This window comes from Narcine bancroftii, chromosome 8, assembly GCF_036971445.1.
Source record: "Narcine bancroftii isolate sNarBan1 chromosome 8, sNarBan1.hap1, whole genome shotgun sequence".
In the NCBI taxonomy this organism is placed as follows: Eukaryota; Metazoa; Chordata; class Chondrichthyes; order Torpediniformes; family Narcinidae; genus Narcine; species Narcine bancroftii.
In genome coordinates, this window is record NC_091476.1 from 38247190 (window position 1) to 38268470 (window position 21281).

The 21281-nt window shown below is 40.9% G+C and overlaps 1 protein-coding gene across 6 annotated transcripts in view; it reads right to left on the minus strand.

The window, feature by feature from the left end:
• The window catches only part of LOC138740600 (mitogen-activated protein kinase kinase kinase kinase 4), a 270004-nt gene that overhangs the window by 120175 nt on the left and 128548 nt on the right, over window positions 1-21281 (minus strand). For all 6 annotated transcript variants that reach the window (XM_069893467.1, XM_069893469.1, XM_069893466.1 and 3 more), the window contains exons 10-12: window positions 14517-14692; window positions 4404-4476; window positions 759-945 (exon numbers count right to left, since the gene is read on the minus strand). In XM_069893467.1, coding sequence (XP_069749568.1) covers window positions 759-945; window positions 4404-4476; window positions 14517-14692 — 436 coding nt within the window. The remainder of the gene's footprint in view (window positions 1-758; window positions 946-4403; window positions 4477-14516; window positions 14693-21281) is intronic.

Genomic DNA, 21281 nt, shown 5'->3' on the forward strand with positions numbered 1-21281 from the left:
ACCCAGAAAGTACTCAACAGGTCAGGCAGGATCTTTGGATGAAGAAGGATTAACATTTTGAATTGATGAGCTTTCATCTAAAAAAAAATTAGTGATCAAACAAGTTTAAAGTTGTTGGAAAAAAAATGGTGGGTGCTTGAAAGAACCAAAGAGAATGAATTAAATATTGATTACGATGGGTGATCTTCAACAATGGATGAGTGACGATACATCAGAAATACATTATTAGTTGAATAATAGTTTTGGATTTCTTTGAGGTGGATGTGGAAGTTATGTATGATTTTGTTCAAATGAGTTTTGATTTAACATCCAGTGGGGGTGAAACACAAAGGCAGGAGTTATTGTTGACAGGACACAATGCAACTTGAATTTCTCATCCTCTCATCTGACATGAGACATACTGGGGAGAAGGGGCGAACTGGGAGGTGGCATCACCCACCCCTTCTCTACACTAGGCTGGTGGACCAGCAGCCCAACAGCAGACTAAATGAAGTGCAGCAAAATTAACTTAGTGGTTAGCATAACACTATTACCGTGCCAAAGAATCCGGTGCTGACGGAAAGGAGTTTTTTTCTTCCACCCTTTGTCGCAATAGCGTTTTCCCCAGATGCTCACGTTTTCTCCCACCCACCAAAACACACAGGGGTCGGGCGGGACAGGTTTCAATGACCGGAATCATCTTCTACCGTATTGTAAATTAAAAAAAAACCAAAACAAGTGAGACCAGAGTGAACGGAGCACCATGGTTAAATCCTTACGTCTTCCAGCCACCTCCTCTGCTCCTTCTGCTGGTCAATCCGTTTCTGCCTCTCCGCCAAGAGGTGCTTCTTGTACTGTTCGTGATCCCTCAGCTGCTGCTGCGATGGCACACGGCTCACGCTCTCCTGCTGCAGACGCAGGAACTCTCGCCGCAGGGTCGACTCGCCCGGCTGGTTCACGATGGAGCTGAGCGGACAGCAGAGACCATGTTATCCAGATGGTGAGAGAACAGAGTGGGCAACATTCAGGACATAATGAGGACCTCACGGGTGTGGGGCTGTGGTTGGTAGGAAGCTGAATACTACTAATGCTAGCTTTAGGTTCTATAAAATGATCCAACAACTGGAAAGATAATATATATTTTCAAATGTTTCATTCACACTGGAAGTTTATCCAGTTTTCTGCAAAAATGTCTACATTTTGCTGCGCTTTGGCTGCGGAGTTAATATTGTACCAGGTGAATGTTTAACCATGGACGGGAATAAACGAGGGTGTCAGCATTTCAGGTAGAACTGAATTAGAGTAGAACATTCACTAAAATCTAGAAGAAAAGCTTGTTCCTTGATCAGTATGTTCATGGATGTAAAGCATAGACTGTTTATTGACTTCATTCACCCCCCAGTTCTCTGGTGACAGATTAACTTGAAAAGAGAATTGAACATATGCAGGGCTAAGTGATAAGGAGCCATAGTGTCAGAGAGTCATACAATGTGGAAACAGGCCCTTCAGCTGAACTTGCCTACTCTAGTCCTATCTACCTGTGTTTGAACATATTTCTCTAAACCCATCCCATCCAGTTTCGGTCCAATTTTTTTTCTTTAAAGTTGCAATAGTACCTGCCCCAACCAACCCCTTTCCACACACCCACTAGTCTCTGTGTAAAGAAGTATGGGAAGGAGGGGAACCAAATGGAGACTCCCTTTTGAGAGCTGGTTCAGGGTCGATGGGCAAAGAAAAAAATCAACTTTTGTGCACTGTAAGATGGTCTCTGGATGGGTTCGTTTATCTTAGTTTTGGGTTCTTGTTGAATACCCAGCAAAATTATCCAATGAACATCTGAGGCAAGCAGACCTGAAGATCACATACAGTCTGCTGTGGCTCCAGAAGATCACAGCTTTCAGACCTGGCCTGTGGAATGTGGTTCAGAGGCTCAGGGGTTGCCATCAGCAACCTCTCATGCAAACAACCCATCTCAGAGTCTGGTCCCTCACAATCCCCATCAGCCATTTCAGAATCAACATAACCAGTGTGGGAGCCCATTTCTTCGATTCTGAAACACTCCCCAAGGGAAAGGCTACAGGCATGAGAGAATTAATCCACAATTCTTTAGCCTGAGAGAAGCGCACATGTACAGATACTGGTTGAGGGGAGTGCTGCCCAATTCACTTAAATGTCCTCACACCAATCGCACAAGGCTTTGGAAGGCTTATTTTGGCTGTGGTGCAATCACTCAGGACTGGGTGGTCAGGAACCTGTACTTTAAAGAGTTTTATTTTTTTCTCTCCCTCATTCAAGGTGCATAGTCTTCACAGGGTGAGCTCAGGCCTGAATGCACTCAAGAATGCAGTGAGGATTTGCCTTCGTGAACCACTACAGAGACTAAATCACAATATTGTTGGGGTGTTGATCCTGTGATGGTGCATGAATGGTGATTTATTTCCAAGACAGGACGGTGTGTGGCTTGGAGGGGAATTTCCACAGGGGTGCTGGCCTCAATGTGTTTCATGACCTTGTCCTTCCAGTAGGTGGAGGTGGTGGGTTTGGAAGTAGCCTTGGTGAGTTGCGACTGCACCCTATGGATGATACACACTGCCTCAGCTGTGCATCAGTGAGTGAGTGAATAGATGTGGCTGAGGTGCCTGTGAGGCCCTACATTGTGGCAAGCTTTGAGAGCTTGGTTATTGAGCATAATTATCAGTCTTGGAGATAGAAATACCTTCAACACTCATGATTAGGATCAACTAAGTCATGCCAAACAAGTTAAGTGTAAAGCATTGTAAATAAGGCCTTTGTTTGGCAGCAGGACAAACTGGGCAGAGAAGGGGAGAGGCCACCCATTTCATTTTCCCATCCTATTCCTTTGTTGACATGCTTGCCCACAGTCTCATATAGTGCCAGACAGCGACCAAACGTAAATTGGGGGAAAAACACCTCATTGTTTGTCTGGGCACCCTCCAACTAGATGGCATTAACATTTACTTCTCTGGTTTTTGTAAAACCACCCACCACCCTCATCCCCCTGTCTCCTTTCCTTTAGTTCTCTCTTCCCTTTTACCTTGGCCTCCATTCACAAATCCAAAATCAATTCTCACCTTTCCTCCTATCATGTCCAATTAACACCTTTTGTCTGTTAGTCTGGACTCCTCCCCCTCCTATTCTTCCCCCTTTCTCTCTCTGTCTTTATTGAGATGCCTGCCTGCTTTTTGCTTATACCTTGGCAAAGTGGTCAGGCTCAAAACGTTGGTAATATATCTTTGCCTCCTGTGGATGATACGAGACCTGTGATGCAGTTCAATCCACCGAGTCCTCTGATGCATTGTGTTCTGCGTATCAGTTTGATGTAGCTTGCAAGCACTGCTGCCTCATAGCTCCAGTGACCCTGACTCAATCGTGACTCATGTGCTGCCTATGTGGAGTATGCATGATCTCTATGTGACTCCATATGTTGCTCCAACTTCTTTCCAAATTCCAAAAAATACATGGGTTGGTAGGTCAGGCACCTTAAGTGGGTGGAGTCGGTGATGCCTGGTATCTGGGGGAAAGTTGATGGGAATGTCAGGAGAATAAAGAGGTTAGATAGAATTGGTAGAAGAACTTGATGACTGGTGCAGACTCAGTGGGCTGAAGGGTCTGCGACTGTGCCTCTCTATGAATATAATTGTAAATATTTTCATTTAATTTCCTTTTAGCTTTCAGTCCTCAAAGGGAAATATTCATGGCATTTCAAATGCAGTGAATTCATTATGAGATCACTTGCATTCAACAACAATGAACAAACAATCTCAAGCACAACTAATCTGATCAGATGAAAAATATTTCCCGCCATTTATTCATTTCTCACTGGAAAGGCTAATGTTCATGCATTCTTTCTGAATTGGCCATTTCAGAAAATAGTGAACCATATTAGTGAATCTGGAGTTACCAATGAGCTAATCAGTTGATCCCCCCTCCCTGAAAAATCAATAAGCAACCAAATTTTTGCCATAGTCCCATTTTTAAAAAATGGTATTCTGAGACCTAGATTTAATCTGGAGACATGATTTCAAATCCTACCATCCCAGCATTTGTTTAATCTTCAGTTTCATGAAATTATTGGATTTATATTCCTCAGAGTGGCATGGTGGGATTTGAAATCATGTCTCCAGATTAAATCTAGGTCTCAGGATACTTGTTCAGTACCTCACCACTAGGAACTGTATATTCTTCTACTGTTGATCATTTCCTCAGTAACAAACAGTTCCCTTGTACAATCCTGAATCACTGAACAATCTCATATGGAATTGTGAATATAATTCACTTGAAATTTGGGAATTTCCTTCATTATCCAAATCAAACTGGTATGGGCTGGAAAATACTGCATGGAACAGATTTAATAATAAGTCAAAAAGGAACTGAATACACATAGGAGAGAATAAACCATCTACCTTGGCTCTCCTTCATCTTCATTCAACCCATCATCCTCTTCTTCACTTCCACTGTATTCGTACTCTGTTTCATCTAGTGAAGAGAAAGGACCACAGTGAAGCTGGTGTCAGTGTCAAGAACCACTGTGTAAGATAGCTTCTAGGGTCCATAATAATTCAAATATAAGATTTTAGACACTACAGGGGTCATTCTTGACTCACTTTCTTACTTTATAATTTCATCTCAATGTAATTAAATTGTCTGACTCATAGCTTTTCCATTATTTTCCTCATTATTTTTCGACCTACATTTTTCTTTTCTATTAATCACATTCAGCATCTGGCAATGTTGTTAGGCAGAGGCTTGAGTTTTTGTCATTTTTACTATTTTCTTTTTTCTTTTTTTGTTGTGCTTTTCTCTCTCCTTTTTTTGTTATTAGTTCTTTAGCACTTTGAATACGAATTATTGATATGATTTACAACTTAAGTATGTTTTGGTTATACTGAATGTTTTATCAATTTTGTACAATTATCCATATCATTTTATTGAATTATATTATCTGTATAAGTTCTGTATTAAAAATCAATAAAAATATTTGGAAAAAAAAAGAAAATAAATTAGAACGAATTATTGCCTGAAGTTTGGGCTTACTAACGCCAGCATCGTATAGACCAATATCTCTACTTAACTCAGATTATAAGATAATAGCAAAACTATTAGCAAACAGATTGGCTGACTGTATACCAAAAATAGTAAAACTAGATCAAATTGGATTTATTAAGAAAAGACGAACAACGGACAATGTTTGTAAGTTTATTAACTTAATCCATGCAGTACAAGGAAATAAAACGCCAACAGTGGCTGTTGTTTTAGATGCAGAGAAAGTCTTTGACAGGGTAGAATGGAATTATTTATTCAAAGTATTACAGAAGTTCAACCTACCAGAGAAATATATTAATTGGATTCTTTGGCTTGGCTTCGCGGACGAAGATTTATGGAGAGGGTAAAAAGTCCACGTCAGCTGCAGGCTCGTTTGTGGCTGACAAGTCCGATGCGGGACAGGCAGACACGATTGCAGCGGTTGCAGGGGAAAATTGGTTGGTTGGGGTTGGGTTTTTCCTCCTTTGCCTTTTGTCAGTGAGGTGGGCTCTGCGGTCTTCTTCAAAGGAGGTTGCTGCCCGCCAAACTGTGAGGCGCCAAGATGCACGGTTTGAGGCGTTATCAGCCCACTGGCGGTGGTCAATGTGGCAGGCACCAAGAGATTTCTTTAGGCAGTCCTTGTACCTTTTCTTTGGTGCACCTCTGTCACGGTGGCCAGTGGAGAGCTCGCCATATAACACGATCTTGGGAAGGCGATGGTCCTCCATTCTGGAGACGTGACCCATCCAGCGCAGCTGGATCTTCAGCAGCGTGGACTCGATGCTGTCGACCTCTGCCATCTCGAGTACTTCGACGTTAGGGATGTAAGCGCTCCAATGGATGTTGAGGATGGAGCGGAGACAACGCTGGTGGAAGCGTTCTAGGAGCCGTAGGTGGTGCCGGTAGAGGACCCATGATTCGGAGCCGAACAGGAGTGTGGGTATGACAACGGCTCTGTATACGCTTATCTTTGTGAGGTTTTTCAGTTGGTTGTTTTTCCAGACTCTTTTGTGTAGTCTTCCAAAGGCGCTATTTGCCTTGGCGAGTCTGTTGTCTATCTCATTGTCGATCCTTGCATCTGATGAAATGGTGCAGCCGAGATAGGTAAACTGGTTGACCGTTTTGAGTTTTGTGTGCCCGATGGAGATGTGGGGGGGCTGGTAATCATGGTGGGGAGCTGGCTGATGGAGGACCTCAGTTTTCTTCAGGCTGACTTCCAGGCCAAACATTTTGGCAGTTTCCGCAAAGCAGGACGTCAAGCGCTGAAGAGCTGGCTCTGAATGGGCAACTAAAGCGGCATCGTCTGCAAAGAGTAGTTCACGGACAAGTTGCTCTTGTGTCTTGGTATGAGCTTGCAGGCGCCTCAGATTGAAGAGACTGCCATCCGTGCGGTACCGGATGTAAACAGCGTCTTCATTGTTGGGGTCTTTCATGGCTTGGTTCAGCATCATGCTGAAGAAGATTGAAAAGAGGGTTGGTGCGAGAACACAGCCTTGCTTCACGCCATTGTTAATGGAGAAGGGTTCAGAGAGCTCATTGCTGTATCTGACCCGACCTTGTTGGTTTTCGTGCAGTTGGATAATCATGTTGAGGATTATATAAGGATTATATAAAAGCATTATATAAGGATCCAATGGTGAAGGTGACAGTAAATGGATATATAATCGAACCAATTTAAATTAAACAGGTCAACTAGGCAGGGATGTCCACTATCTCCCTCACTGTTCACTTTAGCAATAGAACCACTGACAGAACTGATAAGAACAGAAAATAAAATAAAATGGGAAAAAATAAAAGAGAGGGAATATAAAATCAGCCTATTTGCAGATGACATCATAGTATACTTAACAGAACCAGAATTATCAATAAAAGAATTACATAAGAAATTAAAAGAATATGGAGAAATATCGGGGTACAAGATCAATGCAAATAAAAATGAAGCAATGCCAATGAATAATGCGGATTTCACAAAGTTTAAAAAAGAATCACCATTTAAATGGCAAACACAAACAATCCGAATCCTAGGTATTAGACTAGATAATAATCTAGGCCATCTATACAAATTAAATTATCAGCCATTAATGAAGAAAATACAGGATGACTTAGAACATTGGAAAGATTTACCACTAACTCTGATAGTAAGGGTAAATTGCATTAAAATGAATATCTTCCCAAGGATACAATACCTATTTCGAACATTACTAATTCCCTTAACAGAGAAATTCTTCAATGAGCTAAAGAAAACAATAAGGAAATTCTTATGGAAAGGAGGGAAACCGAGGATAGTGCTAGGTAAATTAACAGAATGGTACAAACAAGGTGGTTTGCAGCTACCAAACTTTAAGAATTATTATAGAGCAGCACAATTAAGATATCTATCAGATTTTTATCAAACAAGGGAAAAACCAAATTGGACCAGGATAGAGCTAGATAAAATAGGGGAGAAGGTACCAGATCATATACTTTATAAGTGGGATGAAAAACTGGTGCAATATAGAAGTTCACCAGTACTGCACCATCTGCTCACCATTTGGAAGAAGATTCACGTAGAAAGGAAAAAAACAAATTACCAACTACCAAAATTATTATTGATGCAAAATCAACTAATCCCTTTCACAATAGATAACCTTTCCTTTAAAGAATGGGAGAGAAAAGTGATTAAAAGAATAGAAAATTGTTTTTTGGGAAATAATTTATTATGAAGTACAAATATGGCATAACTCACAGTACAATGTTTGCATACCACTAACTAAAAACCTACTTAAAGGACAAATTGGGAAGCAGACTGAGGTTACCAGAAGGAAGCAGCTTTGAATATGTGATTACAGACACAATGATAATTAAAAGATTTATAACAAACATGTACATCAAGCTGCAAGAGAAAGAAAATGATGAAATAAGCTGTAAACCCAAACGAAATTGGGAACGAGATCTAAACATAAAGATAAAAAATTAAATATGGGATAAACTATGCTCCGGAACTATGTAAAATACAATGAACATGAGGTTACGCATGAAACAATATAATTGGTTACACGGGCTATATATCACGCCCCAAAAGTTAAATAAAATGTAACCCAACAGTATCAGATAGATGTTTTCACTGTAAGAAGGAAATGGAAACAACAGTACATGCAATTTGGGCATATGAGAAAGTGGAAAAGTTTTGGGAAGATCTTAATCAGGTATTAAATAAAATCACAAAAAGCAACATACCAAAAAATACAGAGATCTTTCTTCTAAGTAATATAAGAAGTAAAGAATTAGGCCTCGAACTGGATGAAGCACAAAAAAGATTTATTATGATAGCCTTAGCTGTAGCAAAAAAATGTATAATGTCAATCTGGAAATCAGAAGAGAGCCTGAGAGTACAGCAATGGTATATAGAAATGAATAAATGTATTCCATTGGAAAAAAATAACATATAATTTAAAAAATAAAGTCACATTATTTGAACAAATTTGGGAACTGTACATGGAACACAACAGAGAGTGCCTACCGCAGACCTCCATCCCCTAAAATGATAAAATGAGAAGAAGACGAAATGAACTGACCAAGTGTGTAACAGTAGATTTTCTTGTTTATTTTCAGTGTGATGACATTGTTTAATGGGCTTATTGTATTGTATATGTTGAACGTTTAATGGGTTTGGAGGGGGGGGGGGTGGGAAGGAGGGAGGGAAGGGAAGGGGGAAAAAGGGGAGAAAATGACACTGTGTATATTCAAGAGGGAAATGTTTGTGTGTATTTTGATTGATATGGTTCAAAGTGTGAAAAATAAAAAAAATAAAAATTAAGGTTGGGCTTTAATCAGCTGTGTTAGCTCTTGTCCATCTGCAATAACCCTCCTCTTTTTGGAATAGGCAGTGTCTGCAAACTAGGATATATGGCTGAATATAAAAATATGCAAACTAGTTCTGCAAAAAATATTTTACGAAAAGGACATGGGATCAAGGTGAACAAGCCAACTGGAGAGAGCATAGGCTTATGGGAGGGAATGAGAGAGTGTGAAGGGGTGAGTTATGAGGAGAGACTGCATAGGCTGGGTCTGTTTCCCTCAAGAGAGAAGAGAAGGGTGACTTTACAGAGCTAGTGCAGAGATAAGGTGGAAGGTCACAGTTTTTTTTCCCCAGTCTAAAATGAGAGGGCATAAGTTTGAGGTGAGAAAGCAAACATTAAAGTGTGGCAGGTTTTTCATACAAAGGATGGTGGGTGTATGGAACGAGCTGCCAGAGGAGCGGTAGAGGCAGTTTTGATTACAACACTTAAAAGATATTTCAAGATGTGAATATATCAGAAGGGTTTGGAGGGAATATGGGCCAAATGTGGGCAAATTGGACAAGTTCAGGAAGGTAACATGATAGATATGGATAAGATGGTATGAAGAACCTGTTTTGATGCTGGAAGACACCAGTATGTTGGTGATATTAATTGAGAGATGAATATCAGTCAAGATCACAGGGATAATTCCCCTGTTCCTCTCTTGAACAGTATCTGTGGACTTCTAAACCCATCTAAAAGAGCAGGTGAACGTCCAATGTGCAGCAATGATGCACCTCTCTCAGTGTATGTGGTGTGGATTGTGGAGGGTCATGTAGCCTTTCTGTCTGGAACCTGGTTGGAGTGTGGATTGCATAAGGTCACGTGACCTCTCCTGCTGGAGCCTTGTGGTAAGTCACCTCACCAGCCAATTAAGGGTCAGATCTGCACATCCATGAGGCTGACGCACGATTGGCTCTGGCAGCCGAACGTGGGCAGGTCCTACATTCAAAAAGTAGCATGTGCATTCTGTTTTCTCTTTCTCCTTGTTTGCTGCTGTCTTCAAATCATCCCTGAAGCCCAGGTTGCAGGCAGCACTGGAGGGCCAACTGCAATGGACCAGTCCTGGATCCCAAGACATGGTCAATGCTAGAAACCAGGTTTATATGTATGTTCTTCTTAGTTGCGATCATTGCTAGGCTCCACGCTGCAGGCAGCTCTGGAGTGCCGACAGCATTGGGCCCATCCCAGATCATGAGCAGGAACTAGACTGGAGACTAGGTTTATGTGTATGTACTTATTTATTTGTTCCATGGTATACTGTGCCTGTAGGTTGTGGGTGCTCAACAAGTTAAACCCTCATTTATCAGTATACCGTGCCTATTGGTGGTGGGTACTGAACAAGTTAAACCCTCATTTATAGTATACCGTGCCTGTTGGTGGTGGGCACTGAACAGGTTTAACCCTCGTTTTTCGGTACACTATGCCTGTGTGCTGTGTATGCAAGTCTGTGAGTGTGTGCCCATATTGTGAATTCCCCTGTGTGTAAATAAAGACCACTATTTGTACATAACACATGTTCAGCCTTGATTTTTTTTAACCCATCAAACCTATTCTGAACATAACAGTGCAGTACAAGTTCTTTGTGCTTGGGTTGCTACAGATTTGGAGGAGAGTGGGTTTAAATCATTATCTCTATTCCCCAGGACATGCGGGCTACTCAATGATCCAAAGCTGTCAAAGAGTGTGCAAATTAAATTCATTGAAGATTACTGCAAAGGCAAAAACAAGGTCTTAAAACAGACTTTACGAATGTTGCTGGCACAGTTGAAGTTGACAATAAAAGAGATATGGAGGAATTAATAGACTTGGCACTTAATAAGCCCTACTCAGTGTAGAGCAACAATAAGCCATAGAACAGCAGCTGAACGATCTGAAGATTAGGTTTGTTTGTGTTCTGCTCCTTCCTGTGCAATCTGTCTGGTTTTACCAATACTGCACTGGGGACTCATTCCACCCTGATGCATTGGAAAGAAGAGGCAAGCAACTAAATTCAACATCAGAGGAAGGAGACATTCAACGAGCTGAGACACCCTGTTCATATATAGTACCTGTCACAGTAAACCCGTGGGGAACAAGGTAAATCCAGTGCAGTACAAGATAACAGCAGGGCATTTGCATTGTCATATTCAAAGAAAGAGGACTTTGAGCCCATTGAAGGCAATTCCACTAATTACATTTCCCCAGTTATTTCCCTGCAACCTGCACCCCCTCATTTGCCCATCAACTCCATTGTGGCTCTCCCCCACCCATCTGCACCAGGAATCATTCAGACACCAATTAATCCCGCAAGAGAACCCCATTGGCACACAATGTATGAACCCCAACAAAATAAAAGACAAATTCAGGCTGCTCTCAAGGCAGCATGGTTAGTGTAGAGGCTAGCCCGAAACTATTACAGCACCAGGAACCAGGGTTAGAATCCAGCACAGTCTGTAAGGAGTTTGAATGTTCTCTGTGTTTCTGCATGGGTTCCCTCCAGGTGCTCTGATTTCCTTCCACATTCCAAAGACACATCAGTGAGGGAAGAATAATTAAAGTTGTGGTGAGGGAGCGGGGAGAGGAGGCAAGAGGATCTTGGGGTAGGGATTGATGAGACTGGTGTGGTGGGAGTATTTGGAAAAAGATCACAATTAAGGTGATGGAGATGAGGGAAGGGTTGCGAGGGAAAGACAAAATTTTAGGGAGGAGAATGAGTGAGGAAGTGAGAGAATTGCAGAGATGGATAGAGGAAAGGTTGGGTCATTCAGCTATTAGGTCTCCTCTCAGCCTCTGATGCTCCACAGAAAACAACCCAAATTTGTCCACTGCTCCTGACAGTTCATACACTCTAATCCAGGTAACATCCTGGTAAGTTTCTTTTCTAACCTATCCTACTGCATCCTCTGATAGCTTTGTAGACTGTTCAAAACTCCACCAATCTTTGTGCCATCCACAAACTTACTAACCCACCTGGCGACTCTTCAAGCCAAGTCATTTATATAGTGTGTGTGTATATGCGTATGTGCGTGCGCGTATATTTACATGTATGTGCATGTGTATCTGTGTGTGTATATGTAAATCTGTGTGTGTGTGTGTATATTTATGTGTATGTGTGTATATGTGTGTGTATGTGCGTATATTTATACGTATATATGTATATATATATATGTGTGTGTGTATTTGCATATATTTATATGTGTGTATGCATCTGTGTATGTATATATATGTGTGTGTGTGTATACTAGAGCGCATCGGATGTCCCCCAAAGTTCCTCAACATGATTATCCAACTGCACGAAAACCAACAAGGTCGGGTCAGATACAGCAATGAGCTCTCTGAACCCTTCTCCATTAACAATGGCGTGAAGCAAGGCTGTGTTCTCGCACCAACCCTCTTTTCAATCTTCTTCAGCATGATGCTGAACCAAGCCATGAAAGACCCCAACAATGAAGACGCTGTTTACATCCGGTACCGCACGGATGGCAGTCTCTTCAATCTGAGGCGCCTGCAAGCTCACACCAAGACACAAGAGCAACTTGTCCGTGAACTACTCTTTGCAGACGATGCCGCTTTAGTTGCCCATTCAGAGCCAGCTCTTCAGCGCTTGACGTCCTGCTTTGCGGAAACTGCCAAAATGTTTGGCCTGGAAGTCAGCCTGAAGAAAACTGATGTCCTCCATCAGCCAGCTCCCCACCATGACTACCAGCCCCCCCACATCTCCATTGGGCACACAAAACTCAAAACGGTCAACCAGTTTACCTATCTCGGCTGCACCATTTCATCAGATATAAGGATCGACAATGAGATAGACAACAGACTCGCCAAGGCAAATAGCGCCTTTGGAAGACTACACAAAAGAGTCTGGAAAAACAACCAACTGAAAAACCTCACAAAGATAAGCGTATACAGAGCCGTTGTCATACCCACACTCCTGTTCGGCTCCGAATCATGGGTCCTCTACCGGCACCACCTACGGCTCCTAGAACGCTTCCACCAGCGTTGTCTCCGCTCCATCCTCAACATCCATTGGAGCGCTTTCATCCCTAACGTCGAAGTACTCGAGATGGCAGAGGTCGACAGCATCGAGTCCACGCTGCTGAAGATCCAGCTGCGCTGGATGGGTCACGTCTCCAGAATGGAGGACCATCGCCTTCCCAAGATCGTTATATGGCGAGCTCTCCACTGGCCACCGTGACAGAGGTGCACCAAAGAAAAGGTACAAAGACTGCCTAAAGAAATCTCTTGGTGCCTGCCACATTGACCACCGCCAGTGGGCTGATAACGCCTCAAACCGTGCATCTTGGCGCCTCACAGTTTGGCGGGCAGCAACCTCCTTTGAAGAAGACCGCAGAGCCCACCTCACTGACAAAAGGCAAAGGAGGAAAAACCCAACACCCAACCCCAACCAACCAATTTTACCCTGCAACCGCTGCAACCGTGTCTGCCTGTCCCGCATCGGACTTGTCAGCCACAAACGAGCCTTCAGCTGACGTGGACTTTTTACCCCCTCCATAAATCTTCGTCCGCGAAGCCAAGCCAAAGATATATCTATATAATACACACACATACATATGTGTGTGTGTGTGTGTGCGTGCGCATTTATCTATGTGTGTGCATGCGGTTGTCTGTGATTTTATGTGTGTGTGTGTGTATAAACAGCGTGGTTTCCAACAGTACACTATTGGTCATGGACCTCCAGCCAGGGGGATACCCTCCCCCACTACCCTCTGTCTTCTGTAAGCCATCCAGGTCCTAATCCAAACAATTCACTGAGATTCCAATGCAACTTTACCTTCTGGATCAACCTACCATGAATGTCCTTGTCAAATGTTGTACCAAGGTATGTGGTACAATTCAATCAGAGTCTCAATTAAGGGGTCTTACTTTGCACATTATTACACAATATTATTTTATTTCTGTATTTGCACAGCCAGATTGTTTACATTTTTAAAAATAATGTATTTTTTTCTTGAGTACAGTTTTCACAACTTACAAGTAGAATCTTAGGGTTCTGTATGATGTCCTGTAAGTATTCTGACAATACATTTTGAACTTTGAACCTTCTTCTGAATAGTGTGGCCTCGAATGTTAAACCAATTTAATTTTTCCTAGATGCTGCCTTACCTGCTGAGTGTTTCCAGCTTTTATTTCAGATTTCCTGCAGCTGCAACATGTTGATCTTTTGTACTATTGTGTAACCTTTCTGTCTAGAGACCTGCACAGATTTGCCACATTGAAAATATATGGATTTACATAACCAATATGTTTAATTCATGTTACAAGCAAGTGGGTTAGGGTTTGCTTTTTGACTCAGATTTGGAGGCTGAATAAAAAAAAAATAGGTTTGAAATTGTGCTGTATATCTTAAAGTGAAAATGCAGCTGAGATTTCAGTTCAAACAAATTCCCACTCTCACAGATCAAAAACTCTGCTTGAGTTGGTGGAAGCAGGGAGAGCATTTCAGGCAAAAATCACTGAAAGAAAAACAATACCTCGATACGTTAAGTTTTATCATGTCAGCTGATGTATATATATTTCAAAGAACATTCAGGAGTTTACAGGCTGCACAATCTAATCTTGACCCAATTTCAGGTCCAAGATCCTTTGTCAGAACTTTTTGATTTTTATTTACATGTGTGATGGGAAGAGCAGGTTAACATGAGAATTAAAATGCTCAGTTTGAGAACGTGTTACCTTTCTCACTCTTCTTCTTCCTGGTCCTGTCAATATGATCTTTCAGCATTATCCGAACTTGGCGCTCATTGTGCTGGTCACGAACGAATGAATGTTTTAACAGGGTTTCAGTCGAAGGGCGGTGCAGGTAGTTCTTCGCCAGGCAGGTTTCTACAAAATTCATGAACTTCCTTGACCTATGACAAAGGACGTAGACAAGATTCAGCAGGGATCCCACCGATTATCTCGTGTCAGAATCAAAATCTGAATTTACTGTCATGAACATGTCATGAAATTTTTTTTTTAATTTTATTTTTTCCTGCAGATAAAAAAACAAAAGAAACAAGACTATAACTAACTAATCCTTAATCTATAGCCCCTAAACTAAAAAAAAGAAAGAAAAAGCCGCTGGGACAACTTAAATCACCAAAAGGGTAACGGTACGTTGGTGAATCACCTTATATGTAAATAAGTTCAGGAAGTGATCATAAACATTTCATATGTTATATATTAAATAGTAAGTCATTGTATTATTCATTAAGCATTAAAATATTCAATAGAAGTGTGCTACATTTTATCAAACTTAACTTCAGTCTTCAAAACATTACATCTAATCTTCTCGAGGTTTGGGTCATCCATTGTGCATCATTGAGAGTGACAGAGTCCTTCCATCTGAGCAAAATGCATCTTCTAGCCATTAAAGTGGAAAAAGCTATCACATTGCAATCCAATACCGATAATCGACTATTTTCTATCACCACACCAAATAAAGTTGTAATGGGATGAGGTTGAATAGTAACTGAGAAAATATGAGAAAATGCATTAAAAATTTCCTTCAATAGTGATCTAATGCTGAATAGGACCAAAACATATGAAATAAGGAGGAAAACCCATAATGACACCTGTCACATAAAGGGTTGATAGTAGAAAAATCTTAGCTAATTTATCTTTGAATAAATGTGTTCTATGTTCTCTCTTGAATTGAATAAGTAAATGTCGTGTACAAATGGAAGAGGAATGGACCAATTTTAAAACACTTGGTCCATATATCCTTAGAAAGAATAGTTTGTAAGTCACTCTCCGAAGTGCTCTTAATTTTATTCATAGAAACACAATGCATTTTAGAAACTAATGCATAAATGATTCCTATTAAACACTTTTGACAAGAATTTAACAAAAAAAAGTCAATATAATTATTATCATAGGAGAACTTGGTTTCTCAGAAAATATCTAACTTTTAAATATCTAAAAAAATGGAAATTAGGGAGATTAAGTTTATGTGACAAATGCTCAAAAGTCATAAAATAGTCATCTACAAATAAGTAAAAAAATGAAATGATATCCTTTTCTCCCCATTTATGAAAAACGCGATCATTACATAGATAAATCAGGCTGCCCAAAATGGACATCCACGGAGCTGAAAGATTTTAACAAATTTGCTCTGGCTATTCTACTTGGCAAAGGCAAATAAATTAATAGGCAGTTAGGTTGTCAAAAATTCATTACAAATTTGGTTTCAATTCAGGCGTTGTTTTGAACTGAATTTTTTTAATCTATCTGCTCTGAATAAATTATTAAATAATTTCTTTTCTCCTCCATCTTGCCTTGAACATGTCATGAAATTTGTTGTTTTGAGGCAGCATTACAGTCAAATATTGCAATAAGATTACATTTAAAAATAAATTAATTAATGAAAAAGAAGAGAAAGTGAGAGGTCATGTCTGTGGTTCGATGACTGTTCAGAAATCAGATGGCAGGGGGGAAAAGCTGTCCTTGTGCTGGGAGTTCATCCTCAGGATCTTGTACCTCTTTCCCAATGGTAGCAGAGTGAAGCAATGAGTGTAACACACACATTTTTCATGATTTTGAATCATTTGATTGAAGTTGGGAAATTTAAGTTCAGGTATTTACACAGTTCTGCCAGTGATTGTCTGGGTTTCTTCCAATGCTCCAGTTTCGCACACATCCCAAAGAAGAAAAAAAGAGTTTAATTTACCTACCTAGTATGCAGCTGGTGGAAGAATCTTAGGAGATGTGGGAGAATTAAAATTGAAATTAAAGTAGAATTAGGATTGTTGATGGTTAGCACAGACTTAATGGGTGAAGAGCCTATTGTGTATCTCATTACGAGTCTCAATGTGGAACTAAATAAAAGTTATTCTCGGTCAGATAAAAAAAAATATCAAATTATGATAAGAATACTAACAACATCCTTGATGTTAGGAAATTAACCATGTTTATCTCCTTCTATTTTAATTTAAAGATGCAGCGCTGTAACAGACCCTTCTGGTTCATGAGCCCATACGTCTTTGGAATGTGGAAGGAAACCGGAACACCTGAAGGAAACCCATGCAGGCCACGAGGAGAATGTACAAACTCTTCACAGACAGTGCCAGATTCGAACCTGATCACTGGCACTGTAATAACGTTGCACAAACCATTACACTAACTGTGATGTCCACACTTTTGGTTGAGATGTGTATCCAGATCAACTAGCACTCTTAACTCTGCTTTCTCAGGGAGGAACAATAAATGCTGGCATAAGCTGCAATTGCCATCAAATAAATACAAATAAAACATGCAAATTCTAGCAACAACTGTGTTCTGATGACAGACCATCAACCAGAAGTGGTAGACCAAAAGTCATAGGAGCAGAAATAGGCTATTCAGCCCATCTTGTCTGCCCCACCATTTAATCATGAGCTGATTCCTTTTCTAACTCAGCCTCACTGCCCTCCCTTCTCCCCATAACCTTTTATGCCCTGGCTAATCAAGAACCCATCACTCTCTCAAGAACCTATCAATCTCCCTGCCCTGTGATTAGAGTTCACTTGCCACCTGAGCAGAGGACTCCTTACTGTGTGGTCTGCCTGGCCAGATGAATGGCAATGTACAATAGGGCAGGGTCCCTGACACATGCAATACACAAATGTGCTGGGTAAACTCAGCAGGTCAGAAAGAGGCGAAGAGATATTACCAATGTTTCAGGCTTGAGCCCTTCATCAAGATAAAGGCAAAAAGATGGAAGGAACCTGAAGGCAGGGGGAAAGGGAATTAGGGAGGTGCACAGGCCTAAAGGAAGTGAGTCTGGGTGCGTGCATGGTCATTGAGCTTGACAGCAGCTGGGATGGCGGATCCAGAGCAGTGAGAGAAACTCCCTTTGAAGAAAGAAATAGTAATGCTGGAGCAAAGTATCGCAGCATCCATAAGATATATTGCCGATGTATTGGGCCTGAGCCCTGCTTCAAGGTATTGGTAAAAAGCAGGGAAGAGAACTTCTTCAGGGCACAGCCCTTTGCTTCCTCTCGATGCTGTGTGACCTGCTGTGTTTCTTCAGTATGTTGCATATTACACTACAATCAGTGTCTGAAGACTTTCCTGTTTAACTCTGACACTTGTCCCTGAATACAATTATAGAACCACAATGACAGCCAGTAAGATCCCGACCCAAATGTACTGGCTTTTGTTTAAATTATATGCCTGTTTTGGTTCACATTATCATTCACAAGTTGGCGAAATGTCCAATGAAGTTTAAATAAAATTTAAATGGTGAAAAAGAACTGACATTCAAAGGGTAATAACAAGCACAGGCATTTAAAACAATCCAAACATTGAAAATAACTTACAGCCAGTAATAATCTCGAAATGATCATGTCATGAAATTTATTGTTTTGAAGATGAAATCCAAAATAAAAATAAAATTGCTGGAATGTCCCAACAGGTCAGGTAGTATCTATCGAAGAAGAAACACTATCAGTGAAGACTGGATCTTTGACCCAAGACATTTACTTGATTTCTTGTTCAACAGATGCTTCCTGGCCTGCTGAGTTTTTCCCGTGTTCTCTGCTTTCATAAGCTCTGCTTGTTTTCTCTAATAAACTGTCTGCTTCCTTTGATTTTAATGGACCACTGAATTTTTTCCAGGTTAGCTTGCTGCAGGCCCGGTGGATCTGATGGTGAGTTTCTCTGCCTCTGCAGAGTTTCTGCCACCTTATTAGTTCAAGAAGAGTGGGACCAGTGCAGGTGAGCAGTGAACATTGCTCTGCTGATTCGAAACCTCACCACTGCCTCCAGTTGGGAACGATTGAGCAGTGGCAAATCCACAAGCAGATCTATTAGAGACCATGGTGAATAATCTACCTTGTTAGCTCTGTTTCCTGCTCCACGGGTGTTGTCAAACCTGATCATCGGTATTTTCTGATTTTATTCCCATTGTTCCTTGTCTCCTGAAAAGCCTTGGGGAAAATTATGGACATTTGGACAGATTTATGGATAGGAAGGGCTTGAAAGTATATGGACCAAATCCAGGTATGGGCCTGGGCCAGACTCTCAACTTGGTTGGTGTGAATGAGTTAGGCCGAGAGGCCTATTCCGTGCTGTATGACTTTATGACTCTGGATGGCACAGGTATAAGGTGAGAAGGGAGAGATTTAAGAGGTATCTAAGGGGCTACATTTTTTCCATTCAGACGGTGGTCCATATGTGGAATAATCTGCCAAAGTAAACTATCAGACAGGCACAATCTTGATGATCAAAATAAATTTTGACAGATGTATGGATATTAAGAGATAGAAGGAACAAATGCAGGCAAATGGGACAAGCCCAGAATGTTATCTTGGTTGGCATTGATGAGTTGGGCTGGCCTGTTCTGTCTTGTCCAACTCTATGATTCAATGATTAAAACTTTCTAGAGAAAGTTGCCACCTTATATGTGAGAAATCCACCAGGAAGGTAAAGAACATTCCACTTAGTTGGTTTTTCCTCAACTAGGCCCTGACGTCATTTGGAAGGACTCCATGTGAAGAACCCTTGGATATTCATTGGGTCTGATCACTATTAAACACTTTTTCTTTTGGTAAATACACCTTCTCAGGTCTTGCTACCAAATGTTTTCTAGTTCAAGCAATTGGCAAAATAATTGCAGAAAATAAATAGGTAAAAAAAGACAAGAATTTAAAATTGGCACCCCCTAGTGGTTAGTTCACCATTCACGCAATGCACAATCTCAAGCAATTGGCAAATAAACTTATTCAGCATCTACCAATTGCCGCAGGTGCTAAACACTTTTTTTTACTGTATATGAGTTTGATGTCTGCAGATTCAGAATGAAGGAGGTAGCCTAATGAGACTCTTTCTAAGCATTGAGAAGTCCCTTTTCAGTGTTAATCTTTCTATGCTGATACAAGGCAAGGTACTCCCAACTATTTAGATTAAAAGACCCTCCTTAGATCGCTGCAAAATGTTTTACCCTTACCCTGAACCAATGATCTCCAATTTTATTCTCTCTCTGTTATGGGGAAAAAATTCCTTCAACCTACTCTGTCAATACCCCTCAATTTTATACAGCTTAATAATGTCCGCTCTGGACCTGCCCCACTCCAGGTTAAACAGACCAGCCTCTCTAGTCTCTCCTCATGACTGAAATGCCCATGGCAGTCGATATACTGATGAATATCCTCTCCATCGCATCCTTCCGGACAGCTGCTGTATAAAATGAGTAACCATCTCAGAGGCTGTTCATGGACTAATTATTAAGGGAGAAAACCTCATGTTTCATGGCCCACCAAAAATGATCAATACAAGCTTATTAAAGCAGGCAAAATTCAGCTGGCAGTGGTGGCCATTCCACCAAATTGTTGACAGAATGTCAAGTCTGAAAGAGTTTACAACGTACGCTCTACTGTCGAAGTTAGAAGATGAACAAAAACATGATATCATCCCATGGTCCATGGAGTCCTACTGCAGGGAAACAGGACCTTTGGGTCAACTTGTCTGTGCTGATCAATCTCATCCTACTTGCCTGCAGTCAGCTCATCCAAAACTTGTCTTTTCCAGTTTGTTTTCTTGGTGCAGGATAAGCTTGCCACTGATTATCAACATCAGCAGGAAAATCATAGTTTGTTTTCAAATGTCTCCCCAGTCTCTCTGCTCCCCAATTCTGGCTTGCTGCACCCACCCTCATTTTCTCCTCGGGAAACGTGTCTTCATTTGCTTCATTCTTTTAAAGTACTCTTTGAAGTCTCACTCTTTTATCATGCTTTGGGTTGCCTGTTTTAATACCTTTTAAATTGGTTCAGTGCCAAATTATGATTGGTAATGGTCCTGCAAAGGGCCGTGGAATGTTTATTCTGTTTGTTGTGCTATTTAAATGCAAATTGATGTTTCTTGAAAGGACAATCAATGCGGAGAGATAAACTGCTCCAGAAACATGATTGCTGTTTTTTCTCCCACATAGTTATAGAAATGTTATGATTATCAATGTAATGCCACCATATTTTTGACTCCAAGCAAGTAATGAGCGGCATTGCATTAACAATATGTTCAGGAAGTGGACTGTTGCGCAGGTGCATGGGACATTTATCTGCACTCTGCATTTTTCACCAAGTTAAACAGTTTTCAGTAAGACGAAGAGCTGGATTAACTTTGCATAGTTGATATCACTGCTGGATCGAGCTCCAATGGAGCCATGAAGTTAGATGACGCAAAACATTTTTTTTTGTTCCAACTATTTCTACAATGACCAAGTTGTCTACCCGAGATAGTTCCATTTGCTGGTGTTTTGATCATTTATCCCTCTGAATCTTCTTTTCCTTTCATTGTCTTTTAAACATTGATAATGTATCTTACTCGACCATATCTTTTGGCATCTCGTTCCATACACCTCCCAGCCTCTGAGTCTAAAAGTTGCTCCTCAAGTCCCTTTTAAACTTCCTTCTCGCACCTTAAACTGCCATCAAGTTTTAGACTCTCCTACCCAAGGAAAAAAAATGGTATACGGTATATTTT